Source organism: Oncorhynchus nerka, linkage group LG7, assembly GCF_034236695.1.
Source record: "Oncorhynchus nerka isolate Pitt River linkage group LG7, Oner_Uvic_2.0, whole genome shotgun sequence".
Classification (NCBI taxonomy): domain Eukaryota; kingdom Metazoa; phylum Chordata; class Actinopteri; order Salmoniformes; family Salmonidae; genus Oncorhynchus; species Oncorhynchus nerka.
Window position 1 is genome coordinate 60200338 of NC_088402.1, and position 19688 is coordinate 60220025.

Here is a 19688-nt window from a genome sequence, read left to right on the forward strand (position 1 = left end):
TAACGGTTTGTGAACTTTGAGAATAGGAGCTGTGCTTGAGTGACAAGTTGCCCCTAACCACAAAACAGGAAGGACTATCAAAAATAACTGAACTTTCATCAGTGAATAAGGACTTTTACCAATTGTAATATGTTTTTCTGCCTCCCCTACCTAGTTAAGGGACAGCAGTCAGGAGAGGGTGGCCCTGCTGGAGGCTCGTCTGACCGAAGAGAAGGATTGGAGGAGACAGCTGGAGGTAGACCTCGGGTCTGCCCAGGCTGCACTTAAAAATAACAAAGAGGTACGCTGCAATGCATGCTAGGTAGAATAATGGGTTTTGCGAAGTCCAATGATGTCCAGTACCCGTCAAAAGTTTGGACACACCTACTCATTCAAGGGTTTTTCTTTATTTTTTTTACTATTTTCTACATTGTAGAATAATAATGAAGACATCAAATCTATGAAATAACACATATGGAATCATGTAGTAACAAAAAGTATTAAACAAAATATTTTATATTTAAGATTCTTCAAAGTTGCCACCGTGACAGCTTTGCACACGCTTGGCATTCTCTCATCCAACTTCAACAGTGTTGAAGGAGTTCACACATATGCTGAGCACTTGTTGGCTGCTTTTCTTTTACTCTGTGGTCCAACTTATCTCAAACCATCTTAATTGGGTTGAGGTCGGCTGATTGTGGAGGCCAGGTCATCTGATGCAGCACTCCATCACTCTCCTTCTTGGTCAAATAGACCTTACACAGCCTGGAGGTGTGTTTTGGGTAATTGTCCTGTTGAAAAACAAATGATAGTCCCACGAAGCGCAAACCAGATGGGATGGCGTATCGCTGAAGAATGCTGTGGTAGCCATGCTGGTTAAGTGTGCCTTGAATTCTAAATAAATCACCAACAGTGTCACCAGCAAAGCACCCCCACACCATCACACCTCCTCCTCCATGCTTCACGTTGGAACCACACATGCGGAGATCATCCTTTCACCTACTCTGCATTTCACAAAGACACAGTGGTTGGAACCAAAAATCTCAAATTTGAACTCTTCAGACCGAAGGACAGATTTCTACCAGTCTCATGTCGATTGCTCGTGTTTCTTGGCCCAAGCAAGTCTCTTCTTATTGGTGTTCTTTAGTAGTGGTTTCTTTGCAGAAATTTGACCATGCTATATATAAACCCTGGATTACAGAATTGCTGCTGCATTGCTCATTGAGAGGCTTTGAAGCCACTGGTCGGCCATTATGGCACTCCCCAGTAGGAGCAATCGTCCATAGGAATTAATGGAATTCTACAGTATTTCAATTATATGTTTCAAGGGCAAAATTACATGTATTTTTGTTGTTGTAGTGGGGACAGTAACGTTAGTACTCCAAAAAATATATACTTTAAGGAAAATGTTTAGCTATTTTCTTTTTAATGTTTAGTTCACACAATATAATTTAAGTATGCTTTAAAGTGTCTGTAGTAGAATATACTTGGCAAAAATGTATGTAGACATAAATGCATTTCTATCGCTTCCAAAATCTTTTTTACAATGGAGGAGAACCAAGATGGCTGTGCGGTGGGTTCAATACAGGGTTTATACACATAATTGGTTACCTCCAATGGTTGAATTGGGCAGCCTCCTCCATTGGATAGCTATCTATCAGGGGCCTACTTTGTCCCCTGAATACATCTTGCATGGTTATAACCTAAAGGCTGTTGTAACCTTTCCACATGCTATCTCAATCATTTGGAAATACACAACAACAAGATATTTTTCCTTTGGATTCATAGCTGTAGTTTTATCTGTAGTCGTATGTCTTTAGCAACTATAGTTGTTTATTGATAATACTGTCATTGTCTGATTGTCTGTCACCTCAAGACACTGCAGAGAGATGAGAGGGAGCTGAGGAAGTTGCGATTGGAGATACAGGGCCTGCAAACTGAATGTCAACAAGGGAAAACGCTCATCAAGAGCCTAACGCAAGTTAAAGGGGAAAAGGGAATCTTGGAAGAGAAAGTGAGTTGAATTCACCAAATTGCCCCTGCCATCGTTCATCACTGAATACAGTCTGTACACCATTGTTATACGTTCATCAAAAACACAAACTCTGATTCACACTATAGGGCCAAGCTGAGATATACTGGGCTGACCTGGTTAAATGCTGAAACCGTGCTGAAAAGGTCAAGATAAAAGTACAGTTTGGGTCAGCAAAGTATGGTTTGAGGCGGCCCTATAGTGCGACTTGGGCAATAGTGTTCGGGTTTGTGACGAATTTCAAATCTATCCTTCATTGTATTCGACTGCACTGATCAAGAGACTATTGTGTCGTAGGAGTGAAGCTGCCAAACGGAATAATTTTCTATTGATCTGAATAGACAACATGTCTAGTGAAAGTGTTTTTCATTCACTTTGTGCTTACGGCAGGTGGCCCAGTTGGAGCGAGCTCAGAGCAGACTCCAGAGTGACCAGGAGCACCAGACAGAGAGCAGCCGGACCCAGGAGGACCTGAGGGAGAGCAGGACGCAGGTGGAGGAGCTGGGAGCGAAAGTGGAGCGACTCACTTCGGTGCTCTCCTGCTTGGAGGAAGAGCATTGCACACTGCGGTCATTATCTAGACAATAGATTGTGTGTGTGGTCATTATCTAGACCAGTGGTCACCAACCGGTAGATATTCTAGGCATTCTTTGTTGATCGCCAAACATTTCTGTAGAAAAGCCAACGATAAAGGCTTTGCGTTCCTTTTATATATTTTTTATTTTGACTTTGCGCTTTTGGCGGAAGTGCACTTGATTCAGAAGCCCGGCGCGCCGGTTAGGCAAAGTGTTCCCATTTTGAACCATTTCATTTGTCTGAAGGTGCAAACTCCGCCTAATCAAGTGCGCCTACTGACCTGGCCAATCGCATAGCTCAAATCAACGTGCCTAGTACAGCTTCCGCGACCCCACAGCAAAGTTTGATACCAGCCTACCAGAGAGCAACAGTCAAAGAATACAGCAAAGAGCTGCTGTTTTTATGAGTGAGTTCATGTTGAAGTTTTTATTCAGCACTGTCAACAATGTTTCTATTAAACATAAAACGCGCTTCTCCCGACTCTCGCGCTGCACTGAATTAGCAGCCAAGTGTATCGATAGGCCTGCGTTTCTTTATTGTTAGCAGCTCGTTGTGTCTATTTTAATAGCAGGGAATATTTGAGTTTCTCTGGTCATAGAAACAACGTTCAGTTGTGCACGCGGCAGAAATAATGTGGTGCAACTCGAGTTTCACCATCAGTAGGAGGACGGTATCCCTCTGGTCAATAAAAAAATACAATTATTTCCATTTATACTCCGCTGTGCCTCACAAGATATACAACTGATCTGTTTTGTTGTCAAAGCTCACGTTTTGAGATCTAATATGGCCTGAGAAGAACAATATTAGCAGGCCAGACACATAGCCAATATTCTGTGATCATGTATTAGGCCTAATGCACAACGTTTATTCCTACAGAACTGGTTTTATTAATGTTGCACAGGCTTAAATTTTTCACGTTTTAAAAAAGCGGTAGATCTCGGCTTGATTTTTGACTGAAAGTGATCTTGACTCAAAGGTTGGTGAGCACCACTTTAGACTGACCTTTTCTTTACATAGTCATTTTGTGACTGGATGTTTGAAATGTGATTTTCTTTTGTTATGTGGTACACATGATTATACAGTGAGCCTTGTTGCGGCACCGGTTGGTGTAATTGTCCTCTACAGAGTGAAGCTCTATCCCTATGATTCCTTGTACCGTTCCCTCCAATCTGTCGTCCTCACACTCCCCCGTATGGCCTTGCGGTTGTGTACTGTTAGGTTGCCATACAGTCATGCGTCTTAGTCAGGTCACACTCAATGATGCCACGGTAACAGTTCCCACGTCTGCCTGTCCATGCCAAATTTCAGGGATGAGATGGTGCAGGAGAGGAGGCGGGCCGCAGACCTCCAGGCCCAGCTGAGTGAGCGGGTCCGGGAGAAGCTGACCGCTGAAGGGGAGAAGGAGAGACTGGGCATCGAGCTACTCCGGCTCAGGGAACAACTCCAACTCTCCACCCATACCCGACAGGAGACCGCAGGACCCACCAGGCCCAGACAGGATACCCCAGAATCAGACTACAGCTTCCTCCTAACAGAGAGGACCAAAGACGAATGCCTCAACCAGGTACCTGGATAAGCATTCACTTAGAAACATAAGGTGAACATGGTTACTTTCATAGGGTCTTAAATAGAAAAACATCTTGTCTGATTTATGACAAGCCAAAGGATATATGAATATCGAATTGTGTCACCACATACATCGATTATCAGTGATTGTTTATGTATCTTCCATAACAAAGATTTTGTGTCCGTCTCTGTCTTTCTGTGTGTTCTGTGTGTGTGCGTGCGTGTGTGCTCTGCACTCCTCTCCTAGCTGGCGTCTCTAAAGTGTGAGCTGAGTCGTCTGCACGCCACCCTGGAGGAGGAGCGGCAGCTGGCCAATCAGCACCAGCTGGCCCTGCAGGCCCAGATCAACGAGGCCCAGGCCCGCACTAAGGTCAGTACCCAATGTCCCCTCAACGGCCTGTCAGTGTAACTCAATCAATACTGTCACGCATTATGCACTGAACAACGATAAGCCAATATTACTCAACGTTATCCCGGGACGATAAGCCAAAATTACTCAATCAAATTACTGTCACACCTGATGCACTAAAGTCTAAGAAACAAAATGTCTAGTCCCTAATATAAACACAAATATAAAGCCAGGGAAAAAGTGTTTCACGCAGCACTTTTTGAAATATTGGCTGATATTCTCCTTTTTGAGGTGAACCAGCCCTTCCAATTCAGTGGCTTATCTGTTCCCCCACCATCCCTCTTCCCCAATGCCTCCCCAGTCCCAGGACTCCGTGCTGGGGCAGAAAGCTGAGGAGAGCAAGCAGCTGAAGCAGGACCTCCAGAGAGCCCAGAGTCTGTTCACCTCGGCTGAGAGGGAGCTACGCTATGAGAGAGAGAAGAACCTGGACCTCAAGAGACACAACGCCCTCCTGGACCAGGAGAAGATCAAGGTACACTTAACACTACCACATGTTCACTGACGGCCAATTCTAACTTTCACTGACAGTTTCACTTAGTCATGCATTGATGTCAATGGGAGTGAGACTTAAATGCTTAAGTGGAAGTTAGGATTCGCCCGTTAAATCGTACCGACCATCGAGCCTAGACATTATCTTGTTATCCTCTTAAAACATTGTTTTATTTATATATATATATACACGTCAACAGTGAAGAGGTTACTCCGGGATGCTGGCCTTCTAGGCAGTTGCAAAGAAAAAGACATATCTCAGACTGGCCAATAAAAATAAAAGATTAAGATGAGCAAAAGAACACAGACACTGGACAGAGGAACTCTGCCTAGAAGGCCAGCATCCCGGAGTCGCCTGTTCACTGTTGACGTTGAGACTGGTGTTTTACAGGTACTATTTAATGAAGCTGCCAGTTGATGACTTGTGAGGCATCTGTTTCTCAAACTAGACACTCTAATGTACTTGTCCTCTTGTGCAGTTATGCACTGGGGCCTCCCACTCCTCTTTCTATTCTGGTTAGAGACAGTTTGCGCTGTTCTGTGAACGCAGTAGTACACAGCGTTGTACGAGATCTTCAGTGACTTGGTAATTTCTCACATGGAATAGCCTTCATTTCGCAAAACAAAATAGACTGATGAGTTTCAGAAGAAAGGTCTTTGTTTCTGGCCATTTTGAGCCTGTAATCGAACCCACAAAATGCTGATGCTCCAGGTTTTTTATTATTTATTTATTTCACCTTTATTTAACCAGGTAGGCAAGTTGAGAACAAGTTCTCATTTACAATTGCGACCTGGCCAAGGTAAAGCAAAGCAGTTCGACACATACAACAACACAGAGTTACACATGGAGTAAAACAAACATACAGTCAATAATACAGTAGAAAAATAAGTATATTTACAATGTGAGCAAATGAGGTGAGATAAGAGAGGTAAAGGCAAAAAAAGGCCATGGTGTAAAGTAAATACAATATAGCAAGTAAAACACTGGAATGGTAGATTTGCAGTGGAAGAATGTGCAAAGTAGAAATAGAAATAATGGGGTGCAAAGGAGCTAAATAAATAAATACAGTAGGGGAAGAGGTAGTTGTTTGGGCTAAATTATAGATGGGTTATGTACAGGTGCAGTAATCTGTGAGCTGCTCTGACAGCTGGTGCTTAAAGCTAGTGAGAGAGATAAATGTTTCCAGTTTCAGAGATTTTTGTAGTTCGTTCCAGTCATTGGCAGTTGAGAACTGGAGTTGGTTTTGGGGGTGACCAGAGAGATATATCTGCTGGAGCGCGTGCTACAGGTGGGTGCTGCTATGGTGACCAGTGAGCTGAGATAAGGAGGGACTTTACCTAGCAGGGTCTTGTAGATGACCTGGAGCCAGTGGGTTTGGCGACGAGTATGAAGCGAGGGCCAGCCAATGAGAGCGTACAGGTCGCAGTGGTGGGTCGTATATGGGGCTTTGGTGACAAAACGGATGGCACTGTTATAGACTGCATCCAATTTATTGAGTAGGGTATTGGAGGCTATTTTGTAAATGACATCGCCAAAGTCGAGGATCGGTAGGATGGTCAATTTTACGAGGGTATGTTTGGCAGCATGAGTGAAGGATGCTTTGTTGCGAAATAGGAAGCCAATTCTAGATTTAACTTTGGATTGGAGATGTTTGATGTGAGTCTGGGAGGAGAGTTTACAGTCTAACCAGACACCTAGGTATTTGTAGTTGTCCACATATTCTAAGTCCGAACCGTCCAGAGTAGTGATGCTGGACGGGCGGGCAGGTGCAGGCAGTGATCAGTTGAAAAGCATGCATTTAGTTTTACTTGTATTTAAGAGCAGTTGGAGGCCACAGAAGGAGAGTTGTATGGCATTGGAGCTTGTCTGGAGGGTTGTTTACACAGTGTCCAAAGAAGGGCCAGAAGTATACAGAATGGTGTCGTCTGCGTAGAGGTGGATCAGAGACTCACCAGCAGCAAGAGCAACATCATTGATGTATACAGAGAAGAGAGTTGGCCCAAGAATTGAACCCTGTGGCACCCCCATAGAGACCGCCAGAGGCCCAGACAACAGGCCTTCTGATTTGACACTGAACTCTATCAGAAAAGTAGTTGTTGAACCAGGCAAGGCAATCATTTGAGAAACCAAAGCTATCGAGTCTGCCAATGAGGATGTGGTGATTGACAGAGTTGAAAGCCTTGGCCAGGTCGATGAATACGGCTGCACAGTAATGTCTCTTATCGATGGCGGTTATGATGTCGTTTAGGACCTTGAGCGTGGCTTTGTTTGTTAACTTGGCTTTCGAAGACCTTAGAAAGACAGGGTAGGTTAGATATAGGTCTGTAGCAGTTTGGGTCTAGAGTGTCACCCCTTTGAAGAGGGGGATGACCGCGGTAGCTATCCAATCTTTCGGAATCTCAGACGACACAAAAGCGAGGCTGAACAGGCTAATAATAGGGGTTGCAACAATTTCGGCAGATAGTTTTAGAAAGAAAGGGTCCAGATTGTCTAGCCCGGCTGATTTGTAGGGGTCCAGATTTTGCAGCTCTTTCAGAACATCTGCTGACTGGATTTGGGAGAAGGAGAAATGGGGAAGGCTTGGGTGAGTTGCTGTGGGGGGTGCAGTGCTGTTGACCGGGGTTGGGGTAGCCAGGTAGAAAGCATGGCCAGCCGGTGAAAAATGCTTATTGAAATTCTCAATTATAGTGGATTTATCGGTGGTGACAGAGTTTCCTATCCTCAGTGCAGTGGGCAGCTGGGAGGAGGTGTACTAATTCTCCATGGACTTTACAGTGTCCCAGAACTTTTTTGAGTTTGTGTTGCAGGAAGCAAATTTCTGCTTGAAAATCTAGCCTTGGCTTTTCTAACTGCCTGTGTATATTGGTTTCTAACTTCCCTGAAAAGTTGCATATCACGGGGGCTGTTCGATGCTAATGCAGAATGCCATAGGATGTTTTTGTGTTGGTTAAGGGCAGTCAGGTCTGGAGAGAACCAAGGGCTATATCTGTTCCTGGTTCTAAATTTCTTGAATGGGGCATGCTTATTTAAGATGGTGAGGAAGGCTTTTTTTTTTTATAACCAGGCATCCTCTACTGACGGGATGAGGTCAATATCCTTCCAGGATACCCGGGTCAGGTCGATTAGAAAGGCCTGCTCGCTGAAGTGTTTCAGGGAGCGGTTGACAGTGATGAGTGGAGTTTGTTTGACCGCTGACACATTACGGATGCAGGCAATGAGGGAGTGATCGCTGAGATCTTGGTTGAAAACAGCAGAGGTGTATTTAGAGGGCAAGTTGGTTAGGATGATATCTATGAGGGTGCCCGTGTTTACGGCTTTGGGGTGGTACCGGGTAGGTTCATTGATCATTTTTGTGGGAATTGAGGACATCAATCTTAGATTGTAGGATGGCTGGGGTGTTAAGCATGTCCCAGTTTAGGTCACCTAGCAGGACGAGTTCTGAAGATAAATGGGGGGCAATCAGTTCACATATGGTGTCCAGAGCACAGCTGGGGGCAGAGGGTGGTCTATAGCAGGTGGCAACGGTGAGAGACTTGTTTTTAGAATTTGATTTTTAAAAGGAGAAGTTCAAATTGTTTGAGTACAGACCTGGATAGTAGGACAGAACTCTCAACTCTCAGATACTCAACTAGTTTAAAGAAGGCAAGTTGTATTGCTTCTTTAATCAGCACAACAGTTTTCAGCTGTGCTAACATGATTGCAAAAGGGTTTTCTAATGATCAATTAGCCTTTTAAAATTATAAACTTGGATTAGCTAACACAACGTGCCATTGAGTGATGGTTGCTGATAATGGGCCGCTGTACACCTATGTAGATATTCCATTAGAAATCTGCTGTTTCCAGCTACAATAGTCATTTACATCATTAACAATGTCTACACTGTATTTCTGATCAATTTGATGTTATTTTAGTGGATAAAAAATGTGCTTTTCTTTCAAAAACAAAGACATTTCCAAGTGACCCCAAACCTTTGAACAGTAATGTATATTTTTTTAACAATACAAAACATACACATACAAACGACAACATACAGACGCACACAAACATTTACATCACCACCCATGCCCAGATCCATCTGCTCATCCACTTATTGTCGTTGTGTGTGAGAGGTAATTATCTTCACCACACTTACATTTGTAGTTTCAGCACACAGTCATTTTGTGCTTTGGGGATTCGAAATGTGGACTTCCTTTCCCAGGTGTGTGCGGAGCTAAAGCAGGCCCAGGCAAAGCTTTCCCAGGCAGAGCAGACTGGCTCGGGGCAGGCTGCGGAGATGGAGCGGCTGCAGCACAGGCTCCGAGAGCTGGAACTGGAGCTGGCCCGCAGCGGGCAGAGCCACAACACCAACGCAAGCCTGCAGGAGGAGCTTCAAGCAGAGAGAGTCCGCGTCATCTCCGCAGACAAGAAGGTTCCTCAGTTCTCACTCAATACTGAGCCATCATGATTGCTTAGCGATAGTGGAACATGCCATTTAGGGTTTTTGATTCATCATATTTTACAGAAACATTTGTCCTTTCAGTGCAAACACATCAACACATCCTGCTCTTCAACAGTTTAAGCTAGACACACCAATCTAACTTTATAATATGCAGCTGGCTCAACTTAGTTTGCCATTACGTTTTTTTGCTAATATTTATACTTTTTTTTTTAGTTCTTTTTTTAATACTTTGTTTTTATTGTAGGAACACAAATAAAGTAAAATAAAAGAACAACAAAAAAGATCTGGCAGTTACAGTGCACGTCATACCTTCATCATATTAGTTACATCTTTGAATTAGACCTTTTTCGAGTATGAAACCCATTTTTCCCAGTATTCCTAACCTCGCTCTTCTTGTGTTCTTATAGCAAAGCTCATATGCTCCATGTGGTGTATTTCTTTTACAATGTCTATCCATTGTGTTACTGTGGGAGGGTCTTTTTTGTAGCTATTTCTTAGTGATAGCCTTTTTACTGGCTGCCAGTAGGACCTTCAAGAGGTACTTTTCTCTATTGTGTAAGTTATCAGGTATTTCACCCAATATTTATACTTTTTAAACTATAAAGCTTTTTGGACCCTCCCAAAAGTATGTATATTCTTTCATGTAAGTGAACCCCTTGCTGTGACCTGGCTGTGTTCTGTAGGTGTTGGAGCTGCAGCAGAAGCTGAAGAGTGCCCACCACCAGCTTCGTCTGGAGGAAGCCCGAGCCGGGGAGACCAGCCGGCTAGAGAGGGACAGTAGGGACATGTCCGACACCCTCTCCTCTCTCCGAGCCAGACAGCTGGAGGACCAGCTCCAGAGGTGATTACTACTGTAAAGAAAGCAGAGGCATTGGATAGCTGAATATCCCATTGACCCGCACTGGTCAAGGGGCGATTGGTAACTTCCACATAAGTCAAATTTTCACTTAGTCATGAATTGATATCAATGGATTTGCCCCCAAGTGGTTAACTCATTTCAATTCAATTTAGTCTGGTTCCTTTTCCAACTCGTAGTGTGTGTGTGATAGTGAGGGTTGGTGCAGAGCCACACATTGGAGGTGTCATAATACCCATAAGACCTAGCTGTCAAACACCATACATTTTCCCCATAGGGGATTTTAGAAACACTTAAAATAAGGGCTGTGTTTGTGTAGGCTTACCCTGGCGTGACGTTTTGATAAGCATGTAAATCTCTCTCGGACAAGGCGATTCTTTTATAAATATATTTGGCTCTATTTACTCTGATTTGAAAATGCTAATTAGCATCAAAGTAGACATCATCATGCAAAACTACAAATCCCTGCAGGCTCCTGCATGTCATCTCTAGCTGACACCTTTGCTAACAGGTGTTTTGTCAATTTGTGTCAACACAAACTCAAAAAAGTTCTGGGACACTGTAATGTCCATGGAGAATAAGTACACCTCCTCCCAGCTGCCCACTGCACTGAGGATAGGAAACTCTGTCACCACCGATAAATCCACTATAATTGAGAATTTCAATAAGCATTTTTCTACGGCTGGCCATGCTTTTCACCTGGCTACCCCTACCCCGGTCAACAGCACTGCACCCCCAACTCGCCCAAGCCTTCCCCATTTCTCCTTCTACCAAATCCAGTCAACTGAAGTTCTGAAAGAGCTGCAAAATCTGGACCCCTACAAATCAGCCGGGCTAGATAATCTGGACCCTTTCTTTCTAAAAACCATCTGCCGACATTGTTGCAACCCCTATTACTAGCCTGTTCAGCCTCTCTTTCGTGTCGTCTGAGATTCCCAAAGATTGGAAAGCAGCTGCGGTCATCCCCCTCTTCAAAGGGGGGGACACTCTAGACCCAAACTGCTACAGACCCATATCTATCCTACCCTGCCTTTCTAAGGTCTTCGAAAGCCAAGTCAACAAACAGATTACCGACCATTTCGAATCCCACTGCACCTTCTCTGCTGTGCAATCTGGTTTCAGAGCTGGTCATGGGTGCACCTCAGCCACACTCAAGGTCCTAAACGATATCTTAACTTGTCCGGGCCTCTGGCAGTCTCTATGGGGGTGCTACAGGGTTCAATTCTTGGGTCGACTCTCTTCTCTGTATACATCAATGATGTCGCTCTTGCTGCTGATGAGTCTCTGATCCACCTCTACACAGACGACACCATTCTGTATACTTCTGGCCCTTCTTTGGACACTGTGTAAACAACCCTCCAGACGAGCTTCAATGCCATACAACTCTCCTTCTGTGGCCTCCAACTGCTCTTAAATACAAGTAAAACTAAATGCATGCTTATCCAGCATCACTACTCTGGACGGTTCTGACTTAGAATATGTGGACAACTACAAATACCTAGGTGTCTGGTTAGACTGTAAACTCTCCTTCCAGACTCACATCAAACATCTCCAATCCAAAATGAAATCTAGAATTGCCTTCCTATTTCGCAACAAAGCATCCTTCACTCATGCTGCCAAACATACCATCCTACCGATCCTCAACTTTGGCGATGTCATTTACAAAATAGCCTCCAATACCCTACTCAATAAATTGGAGGCAGTCTATCACAGTGCCATCCGTTTTGTCACCAAAGCCCCATATACTACCCACCACTGCGACCTGTACTCTCTCGTTTGCTGGCTCTCGCTTCATACTCGTCGCCAAACCCACTGGCTCCAGGTCATCTACAAGACCCTGCTAGGTAAAGTCCCCCTTACCTCAGCTCGAGCTCCGGCAGGTATATCTCTCTGGTCACCCCCAAAACCAATTCCTCCTTTGGCCGCCTCTCCTTCCAGTTCTCTGCTGCCAATGACTGGAACAAACTACAAAAATCTCTGAAACTGTAAACATTTATCTCCCTCACTAGCTTTAAGCACCAGCTGTCAGAGCAGCTCACAGATTACTACACCTGTACATTTACATTTACATTTAAGTAATTTAGCAGACGCTCTTATCCAGAGCGACTTACAAATTGGTGCGTTCACCTTAAGACATCCAGTGAAACAGCCACTTTACAATAGTGCATCTAAATCTTTTAAGGGGTTAAGGGGGGGGGGGGTGAGAAGGATTACTTTATCCTATCCTAGGTATTCCTGAAAGAGGTGGGGTTTCAGGTGTCTCCGGAAGGTGGTGATTGACTCCGCTGTCCTGGCGTCGTGAGGGAGTTTGTTCCACCATTGGGGGCCAGAGCAGCGAACAGTTTTGACTGGGCTGCGCGGGAACTGTACTTCCTCAGTGGTAGGGAGGCGAGCAGGCCAGAGGTGGATGAACGCAGTGCCCTGGTTTGGGTGTAGGGCCTGATCAGAGCCTGGAGGTACTGAGGTGCCGTTCCCCTCACAGCTCCGTAGGCAAGCACCATGGTCTTGTAGCGGATGCGAGCTTCAACTGGAAGCCAGTGGAGAGAGCGGAGGAGCGGGGTGACGTGAGAGAACTTGGGAAGGTTGAACACCAGACGGGCTGCGGCGTTCTGGATGAGTTGTAGGGGTTTAATGGCACAGGCAGGGAGCCCAGCCAACAGCGAGTTGCAGTAATCCAGACGGGAGATGACAAGTGCCTGGATTAGGACCTGCGCCGCTTCCTGTGAGAGGCAGGGTCGTACTCTGCGGATGTTGTAGAGCATGAACCTACAAGAACGGGCCACCGCCTTGATGTTAGTTGAGAACGACAGGGTGTTGTCCAGGATCACGCCAAGGTTCTTAGCGCTCTGGGAGGAGGACACAATGGAGTTGTCAACCGTGATGGCGAGATCATGGAACGGGCAGTCCTTCCCGGGAGGAAGAGCAGCTCCGTCTTGCCGAGGTTCAGCTTGAGGTGGTGATCCGTCATCCACACTGATATGTCTGCCAGACATGCAGAGATGCGATTCGCCACCTGGTCATCAGAAGGGGGAAAGGAGAAGATTAATTGTGTGTCGTCTGCATAGCAATGATAGGAGAGACCATGTGAGGTTATGACAGAGCCAAGTGACTTGGTGTATAGCGAGAATAGGAGAGGGCCTAGAACAGAGCCCTGGGGGACGCCAGTGGTGAGAGCGCGTGGTGAGGAGACAGATTCTCGCCACGCCACCTGGTAGGAGCGACCTGTCAGGTAGGACGCAATCCAAGCGTGGGCCGCGCCGGAGATGCCCAACTCGGAGAGGGTGGAGAGGAGGATCTGATGGTTCACAGTATCGAAGGCAGCCGATAGGTCTAGAAGGATGAGAGCAGAGGAGAGAGAGTTAGCTTTAGCAGTGCGGAGGGCCTCCGTGATACAGAGAAGAGCAGTCTCAGTTGAATGACTAGTCTTGAAACCTGACTGATTTGGATCAAGAAGGTCATTCTGAGAGAGATAGCGGGAGAGCTGGCCAAGGACGGCACGTTCAAGAGTTTTGGAGAGAAAAGAAAGAAGGGATACTGGTCTGTAGTTGTTGACATCGGAGGGATCGAGTGTAGGTTTTTTCAGAAGGGGTGCAACTCTCGCTCTCTTGAAGACAGAAGGGACGTAGCCAGCGGTCAGGGATGAGTTGATGAGCGAGGTGAGGTAAGGGAGAAGGTCTCCGGAAATGGTCTGGAGAAGAGAGGAGGGAATAGGGTCAAGCGGGCAGGTTGTTGGGCGGCCGGCCGTCACAAGACGCGAGATTTCATCTGGAGAGAGAGGGGAGAAAGAGGTCAGAGCACAGGGTAGGGCAGTGTGAGCAGAACCAGCGGTGTCGTTTGACTTAGCAAACGAGGATCGGATGTCGTCGACCTTCTTTTCAAAATGGTTGACGAAGTCATCTGCAGAGAGGGAGGAGGGGGGAGGGGGAGGAGGATTCAGGAGGGAGGAGAAGGTGGCAAAGAGCTTCCTAGGGTTAGAGGCAGATGCTTGGACTTTAGAGTGGTAGAAAGTGGCTTTAGCAGCAGAGACAGAAGAGGAAAATGTAGAGAGGAGGGAGTGAAAGGATGCCAGGTCCGCAGGGAGGCGAGTTTTCCTCCATTTCCGCTCGGCTGCCCGGAGCCCTGTTCTGTGAGCTCGCAATGAGTCGTCGAGCCACGGAGCAGGAGGGGAGGACCGAGCCGGCCTGGAGGATAGGGGACATAGAGAATCAAGAGATGCAGAAAGGGAGGAGAGGAGGGTTGAGGAGGCAGAATCAGGAGATAGGTTGGAGAAGGTTTGAGCAGAGGGAAGAGATGATAGGATGGAAGAGGAGAGAGTAGCGGGGAGAGAGAGCGAAGATTGGGACGGCGCGATACCATCCGAGTAGGGGCAGTGTGGGAAGTTGGATGAGAGCAAGAGGGAAAAGGATACAAGGTAGTGGTCGGAGACTTGGAGGGGAGTTGCAGTGAGGTTAGTGGAAGAACAGCATCTAGTAAAGATGAGGTCGAGCGTATTGCCTGCCTTGTGAGTAGAGGGGGAAGGTGAGAGGGTGAGGTCAAAAGAGGAGAGGAGTGGAAAGAAGGAGGCAGAGAGGAATGAGTCAAAGGTAGACGGGGAGGTTAAAGTCGCCCAGAACTGTGAGAGGTGAGCCATCCTCAGGAAAGGAGCTTATCAAGGCATCAAGCTCATTGATGAACTCTCCGAGGGAACCTGGAGGGCGATAAATGATAAGGATGTTAAGCTTGAAAGGGCTGGTAACTGTGACAGCATGGAATTCAAAGGAGGCGATAGACAGATGGGTAAGGGGAGAAAGAGAGAATGACCACTTGGGAGAGATGAGGATCCCGGTGCCACCACCCCGCTGACCAGAAGCTCTCGGGGTGTGCGAGAACACGTGGGCGGACGAAGAGAGAGCAGTAGGAGTAGCAGTGTTATCTGTGGTGATCCATGTTTCCGTCAGTGCCAAGAAGTCGAGGGACTGGAGGGAGGCATAGGCTGAGATGAACTCTGCCTTGTTGGCCGCAGATCGGCAGTTCCAGAGGCTACCGGAGACCTGGAACTCCACGTGGGTCGTGCGCGCTGGGACCACCAGATTAGAGTGGCCGCGGCCACGCAGTGTGGAGCGTTTGTATGGTCTGTGCAGAGAGGAGAGAACAGGGATAGACAGACACATAGTTGACAGGCTACAGAAGAGGCTACGCTAATGCAAAGGAGATTGGAATGACAAGTGGACTACACGTCTCGAATGTTCAGAAAGTTAAGCTTACGTAGCAGGAATCTTATTGACTAAAATAATTCAAATGATACAGTACTGCTGAAGTAGGCTAGCTGGCAGTGGCTGCGTTGTTGTTGTTCTATCTCTCTATAGTGCTGTTTCTTGTATTATGGTCTCTTGTTTCTTTAGAGGTTTCACTTTGTTGTCCTTTTTCTTTTCCTTTTTCTTCTGTCCTTATTTTGTCTTCCTTTCTTCTGTTAACTAGATATTTTTTGTTGTTATTCTTTGTAAGCTAGCTAGCTTCTTCCAGGAGAGTCCCTAGCAACTGCTTAGCAACAAGTAAACAATTCAGCTAGCAATTCAGCTAGCTAAGATAACTGTACAATTTTATGAAAAATAGTTACTTCTTCAAAAGCCTGTCTTTTTGGTTTGTTCCTTGTTTTGTCTTCTATTGAGTCTTGCAGTTTTCTCTTGATTTTTTTCGATGTACTTCACTCTAAAAAAACATTTAAATCTCAATATATACAGGAGCTCATTTTTCAGCAGCTGCTCAATTTGGAACTCCGGAACACCCCTGTACATAGCCCATCTATAATTTAGCCCAAACAACTACCTCTTCCCCTACTGTATTTATTTATTTATTTATTTTGCTCCTTTGCACCCCATTATTTCTATTTCTACTTTGCACATTCTTCCACTGCAAATCTACCATTCCAGTGTTTTACTTGCTATATTGTATTTACTTTGCCACATTGGTCTTTTTTTTTGCCTTTACCTCCCTTTTTTTCACCATTATTTAACCAGGTAGGCTAGTTGAGAACAAGTTCTCATTTGCAACTGCAAAGCAGTGTGACACAGACAACAACAGAGTTACACATGGATAAACAATAAACAAGTCAATGACACAGTAGAAAAAAGAAAGTCTATATACGGTGTGTGCAAAAGGCATGAGGAGGTAGGCAATAAATAGGCCATAGGAGTGAATAATTACAATTTATCAGATTAACACTGGCGTGATAAATGAGCAGATGATGATGTGCAAGTAGAGATACTGGTGTGCAAAAGAGCAGAAAAGTAAATAAAACAAAAACAGTATGGGGATGAGGTAGATAGATTGGGTGGGCTATTTAAAGTTGGTGAGGGAAATAAGTCTCCAACTTAAGCAATTTTTGCAATTCGTCACTGGCAGCAGAGAACTGGAAGGAAAGGCGGCCAAATGAGGTGTTGGCTTTGGGGATGATCCGTGAGATATACCTGCTGGAACGTGTGCTACGGGTGGGTGTTGTTATCGTGACCAGTGAACTGAGATAAGGCAGAGCTTTTACCTAGCATAGACTTATAGAGGACCTGGAGCCAGTGGGTCTGGCGACGAATATGTAGCGAGGGCCAGCCGACTAGAGCATACAGGTCGCAGTGGTGGGTGGAATAAGGTGATTTGGTAGCAAAACGGATGGCACTGTGATAGACTGCATCCAGTTTACTTAGTAGAGTGTTGGAAGCTATTTTGTAGATGACATCGCCGAAGTCGTTTTACTAGGGTAAGTTTGACGGCGTGAGTGAAGGAGGCTTTGTTGCGAAATAGAATGCCGAGTTTGGATTGGAGATGTTTAATATGAGTCTGGAAGGAGAGTTTACAGTTTAGCCAGACACCTAGGTATTTATAGTTATCCACATATTCTAGGTCGGAACCATCCAGGGTGGTGATGCTAGTCGGGCGGGCGGGTGCAGGCAGCGAACGGTTGAAAAGCATGCATTTGGTTTTACTAGCGTTTAAGAGCAGTTGAAGGCCACAGAAGGAGTGTTGTGTGGCATTGAAGCTTGCCACGGTTGTCACGGTTGACAACTCCATTGTGTCCTCCTCCCAGAGCGCTAAGAACCTTGGCGTGATCCTGGACAACACCCTGTCGTTCTCAACTAACATCAAGGCGGTGGCCCGTTCCTGTAGGTTCATGCTCTACAACATCCGCAGAGTACGACCCTGCCTCACACAGGAAGCGGTGCAGGTCCTAATCCAGGCACTTGTCATCTCCCGTCTGGATTACTGCAACTCGCTGTTGGCTGGGCTCCCTGCCTGTGCCATTAAACCCCTACAACTCATCCAGAACGCCGCAGCCCGTCTGGTGTTCAACCTTCCCAAGTTCTCTCACGTCACCCCGCTCCTCCGCTCTCTCCACTGGCTTCCAGTTGAAGCTCGCATCCGCTACAAGACCATGGTGCTTGCCTACGGAGCTGTGAGGGGAACGGCACCTCAGTACCTCCAGGCTCTGATCAGGCCCTACACCCAAACAAGGGCACTGCGTTCATCCACCTCTGGCCTGCTCGCCTCCCTACCACTGAGGAAGTACAGTTCCCGCTCAGCCCAGTCAAAACTGTTCGCTGCTCTGGCCCCCCAATGGTGGAACAAACTCCCTCACGACGCCAGGACAGCGGAGTCAATCACCACCTTCCGGAGACACCTGAAACCCCACCTCTTTAAGGAATACCTAGGATAGGATAAGTAATCCCTCTCACCCCCCCCCCCTAAAAGATTTAGATGCACTGCTGTTCCACTGGATGTCATAAGGTGAATGCACCAATTTGTAAGTCGCTCTGGATAAGAGCGTCTGCTAAATGACTTAAATGTAAATGTAATGTAATGTTTGGAGGTTAGTTAGCACAGTGTCCAAGGAAGGGCCAGAAGTATACAGTGTATATGGTATATGTATATGGTGTCGTCTGCGTAGAGGTGGAACAGGGAATCGCCCGCAGCAAGAGCGACGACATTGATATATACAGAGAAAAGACTCGGCCCAAGAATTGAACCCTGTGGTACCCCCATAGACTGCCAGAGGTCCGGACAACATGCCCTCCGATTTGACACACTGAACACTGTCTGCAAAGTAGTTGGTGAACCAGGCGAGGCAGTCATTAGAAAAACCAAGGCTATTGAGTCTGCCGATAAGAATACGGCGATTGACAGAGTCGAAAGCCTTGGCCAGGTCGATGAAGACTGCTGCACAGTACTGTCTTTTATCGATGTCGGTTATGATATCGTTTAGTACCTTGAGCGTGGCTGAGCTGCACCCGTGACCGGCTCGGAAGCCGGTGATTCGAAATGGTCAGTGATCTGTTTATTAACTTGGCTTTCGAAGACTTTAGATAGGCAGGGCAGGATGGATATAGGTCTGTAACAGTTTGGGTCTAGGGTGTCACCCCCTTTGAAGAGGGGGATGACCGCGGCAACTTTACAATCTTTAGGGATCTCGGACGATACGAAGGAGAGGTTGAACAGGCTGGTAATAGGCGGCGGATAGTTTTAGAAAGAGAGGGTCCAGATTGTCTAGCCCAGCTGATTTGTACGAGTCCAGATTTTGCAGCTCTTTCAGAACATCAGCTGTCTGGATGTGGGTGAAGGAGAAGCTGGGGAGGCTTGGGCGAGTAGCTGCGGGGGAGGCGGAGCTATTGGCCGGGGTTAGAGTAGCCAGGAGGAAGGCATGACCAGCTGTTGAGAAATGCTTATTGAAATGTTCGATTATCATGGATTTATCGGTGGTGACCGTGTTACCTAGCCTCAGTGCTGTGGGCAGCGGGGAGGAGTCGCTCTTCTTATCCATGGACTTTACAGTGTCCCAAAACTTTTTGGAGTCCCTTATCTCACCTCATTTGCTCACATTGTATATAGACTTATTTTTCTATTGTATTATTGACTGTATGTTTGTTTTACTCCATGTGTAACTCTGTTGTTGTATGTGTCGAACTGCTTTGCTTTTTCTTGGCCAGGTCGCAATTGTAAAGGAGAACTTGTTCTCAACTTGCCTACCTGGTTAAACAAAGGTGAAACAAAATAAAAATGTAAAACTTGCACAAGACATGGCGCTGCATGGTCAATCGTCCGTCTGCATTGGCCGTGCAGAAATCAGGGCATTCATACTGTACTTCTTGCTGTTGTCAAGGAAGTGAGTTTGTGTTTATACAGGACCTCCCGCCCTCACCTACCATCAACCAATCATGTCAATGCAGAGCTATACGGAGCCCTATGCATTGTTACAAAATTTGAGAGTCGGTGCGGAGCTCAATTTGGCCCCTGCGTGCCTCTGGAGGCTCCCTATTGCGTCACCACCGTCCATACGGCGCTTTAGACCACATTTTCCGATCAAGCATAAATTGGCTT

At 46.2% G+C, this 19688-nt stretch overlaps 1 protein-coding gene across 6 annotated transcripts in view; it reads left to right on the forward strand.

Moving 5' to 3' along the window:
- The window catches only part of ccdc30 (coiled-coil domain containing 30), a 44842-nt gene that overhangs the window by 15551 nt on the left and 9603 nt on the right, over positions 1 to 19688 (forward strand). For all 6 annotated transcript variants that reach the window (XM_029664341.2, XM_065020674.1, XM_029664343.2 and 3 more), the window contains 8 exons: positions 155 to 280; positions 1856 to 1993; positions 2402 to 2580; positions 3896 to 4151; positions 4401 to 4523; positions 4864 to 5034; positions 9251 to 9460; positions 10174 to 10331. In XM_029664341.2, the coding sequence (XP_029520201.2) occupies positions 155 to 280; positions 1856 to 1993; positions 2402 to 2580; positions 3896 to 4151; positions 4401 to 4523; positions 4864 to 5034; positions 9251 to 9460; positions 10174 to 10331 (1361 nt within the window). The remainder of the gene's footprint in view (positions 1 to 154; positions 281 to 1855; positions 1994 to 2401; positions 2581 to 3895; positions 4152 to 4400; positions 4524 to 4863; positions 5035 to 9250; positions 9461 to 10173; positions 10332 to 19688) is intronic.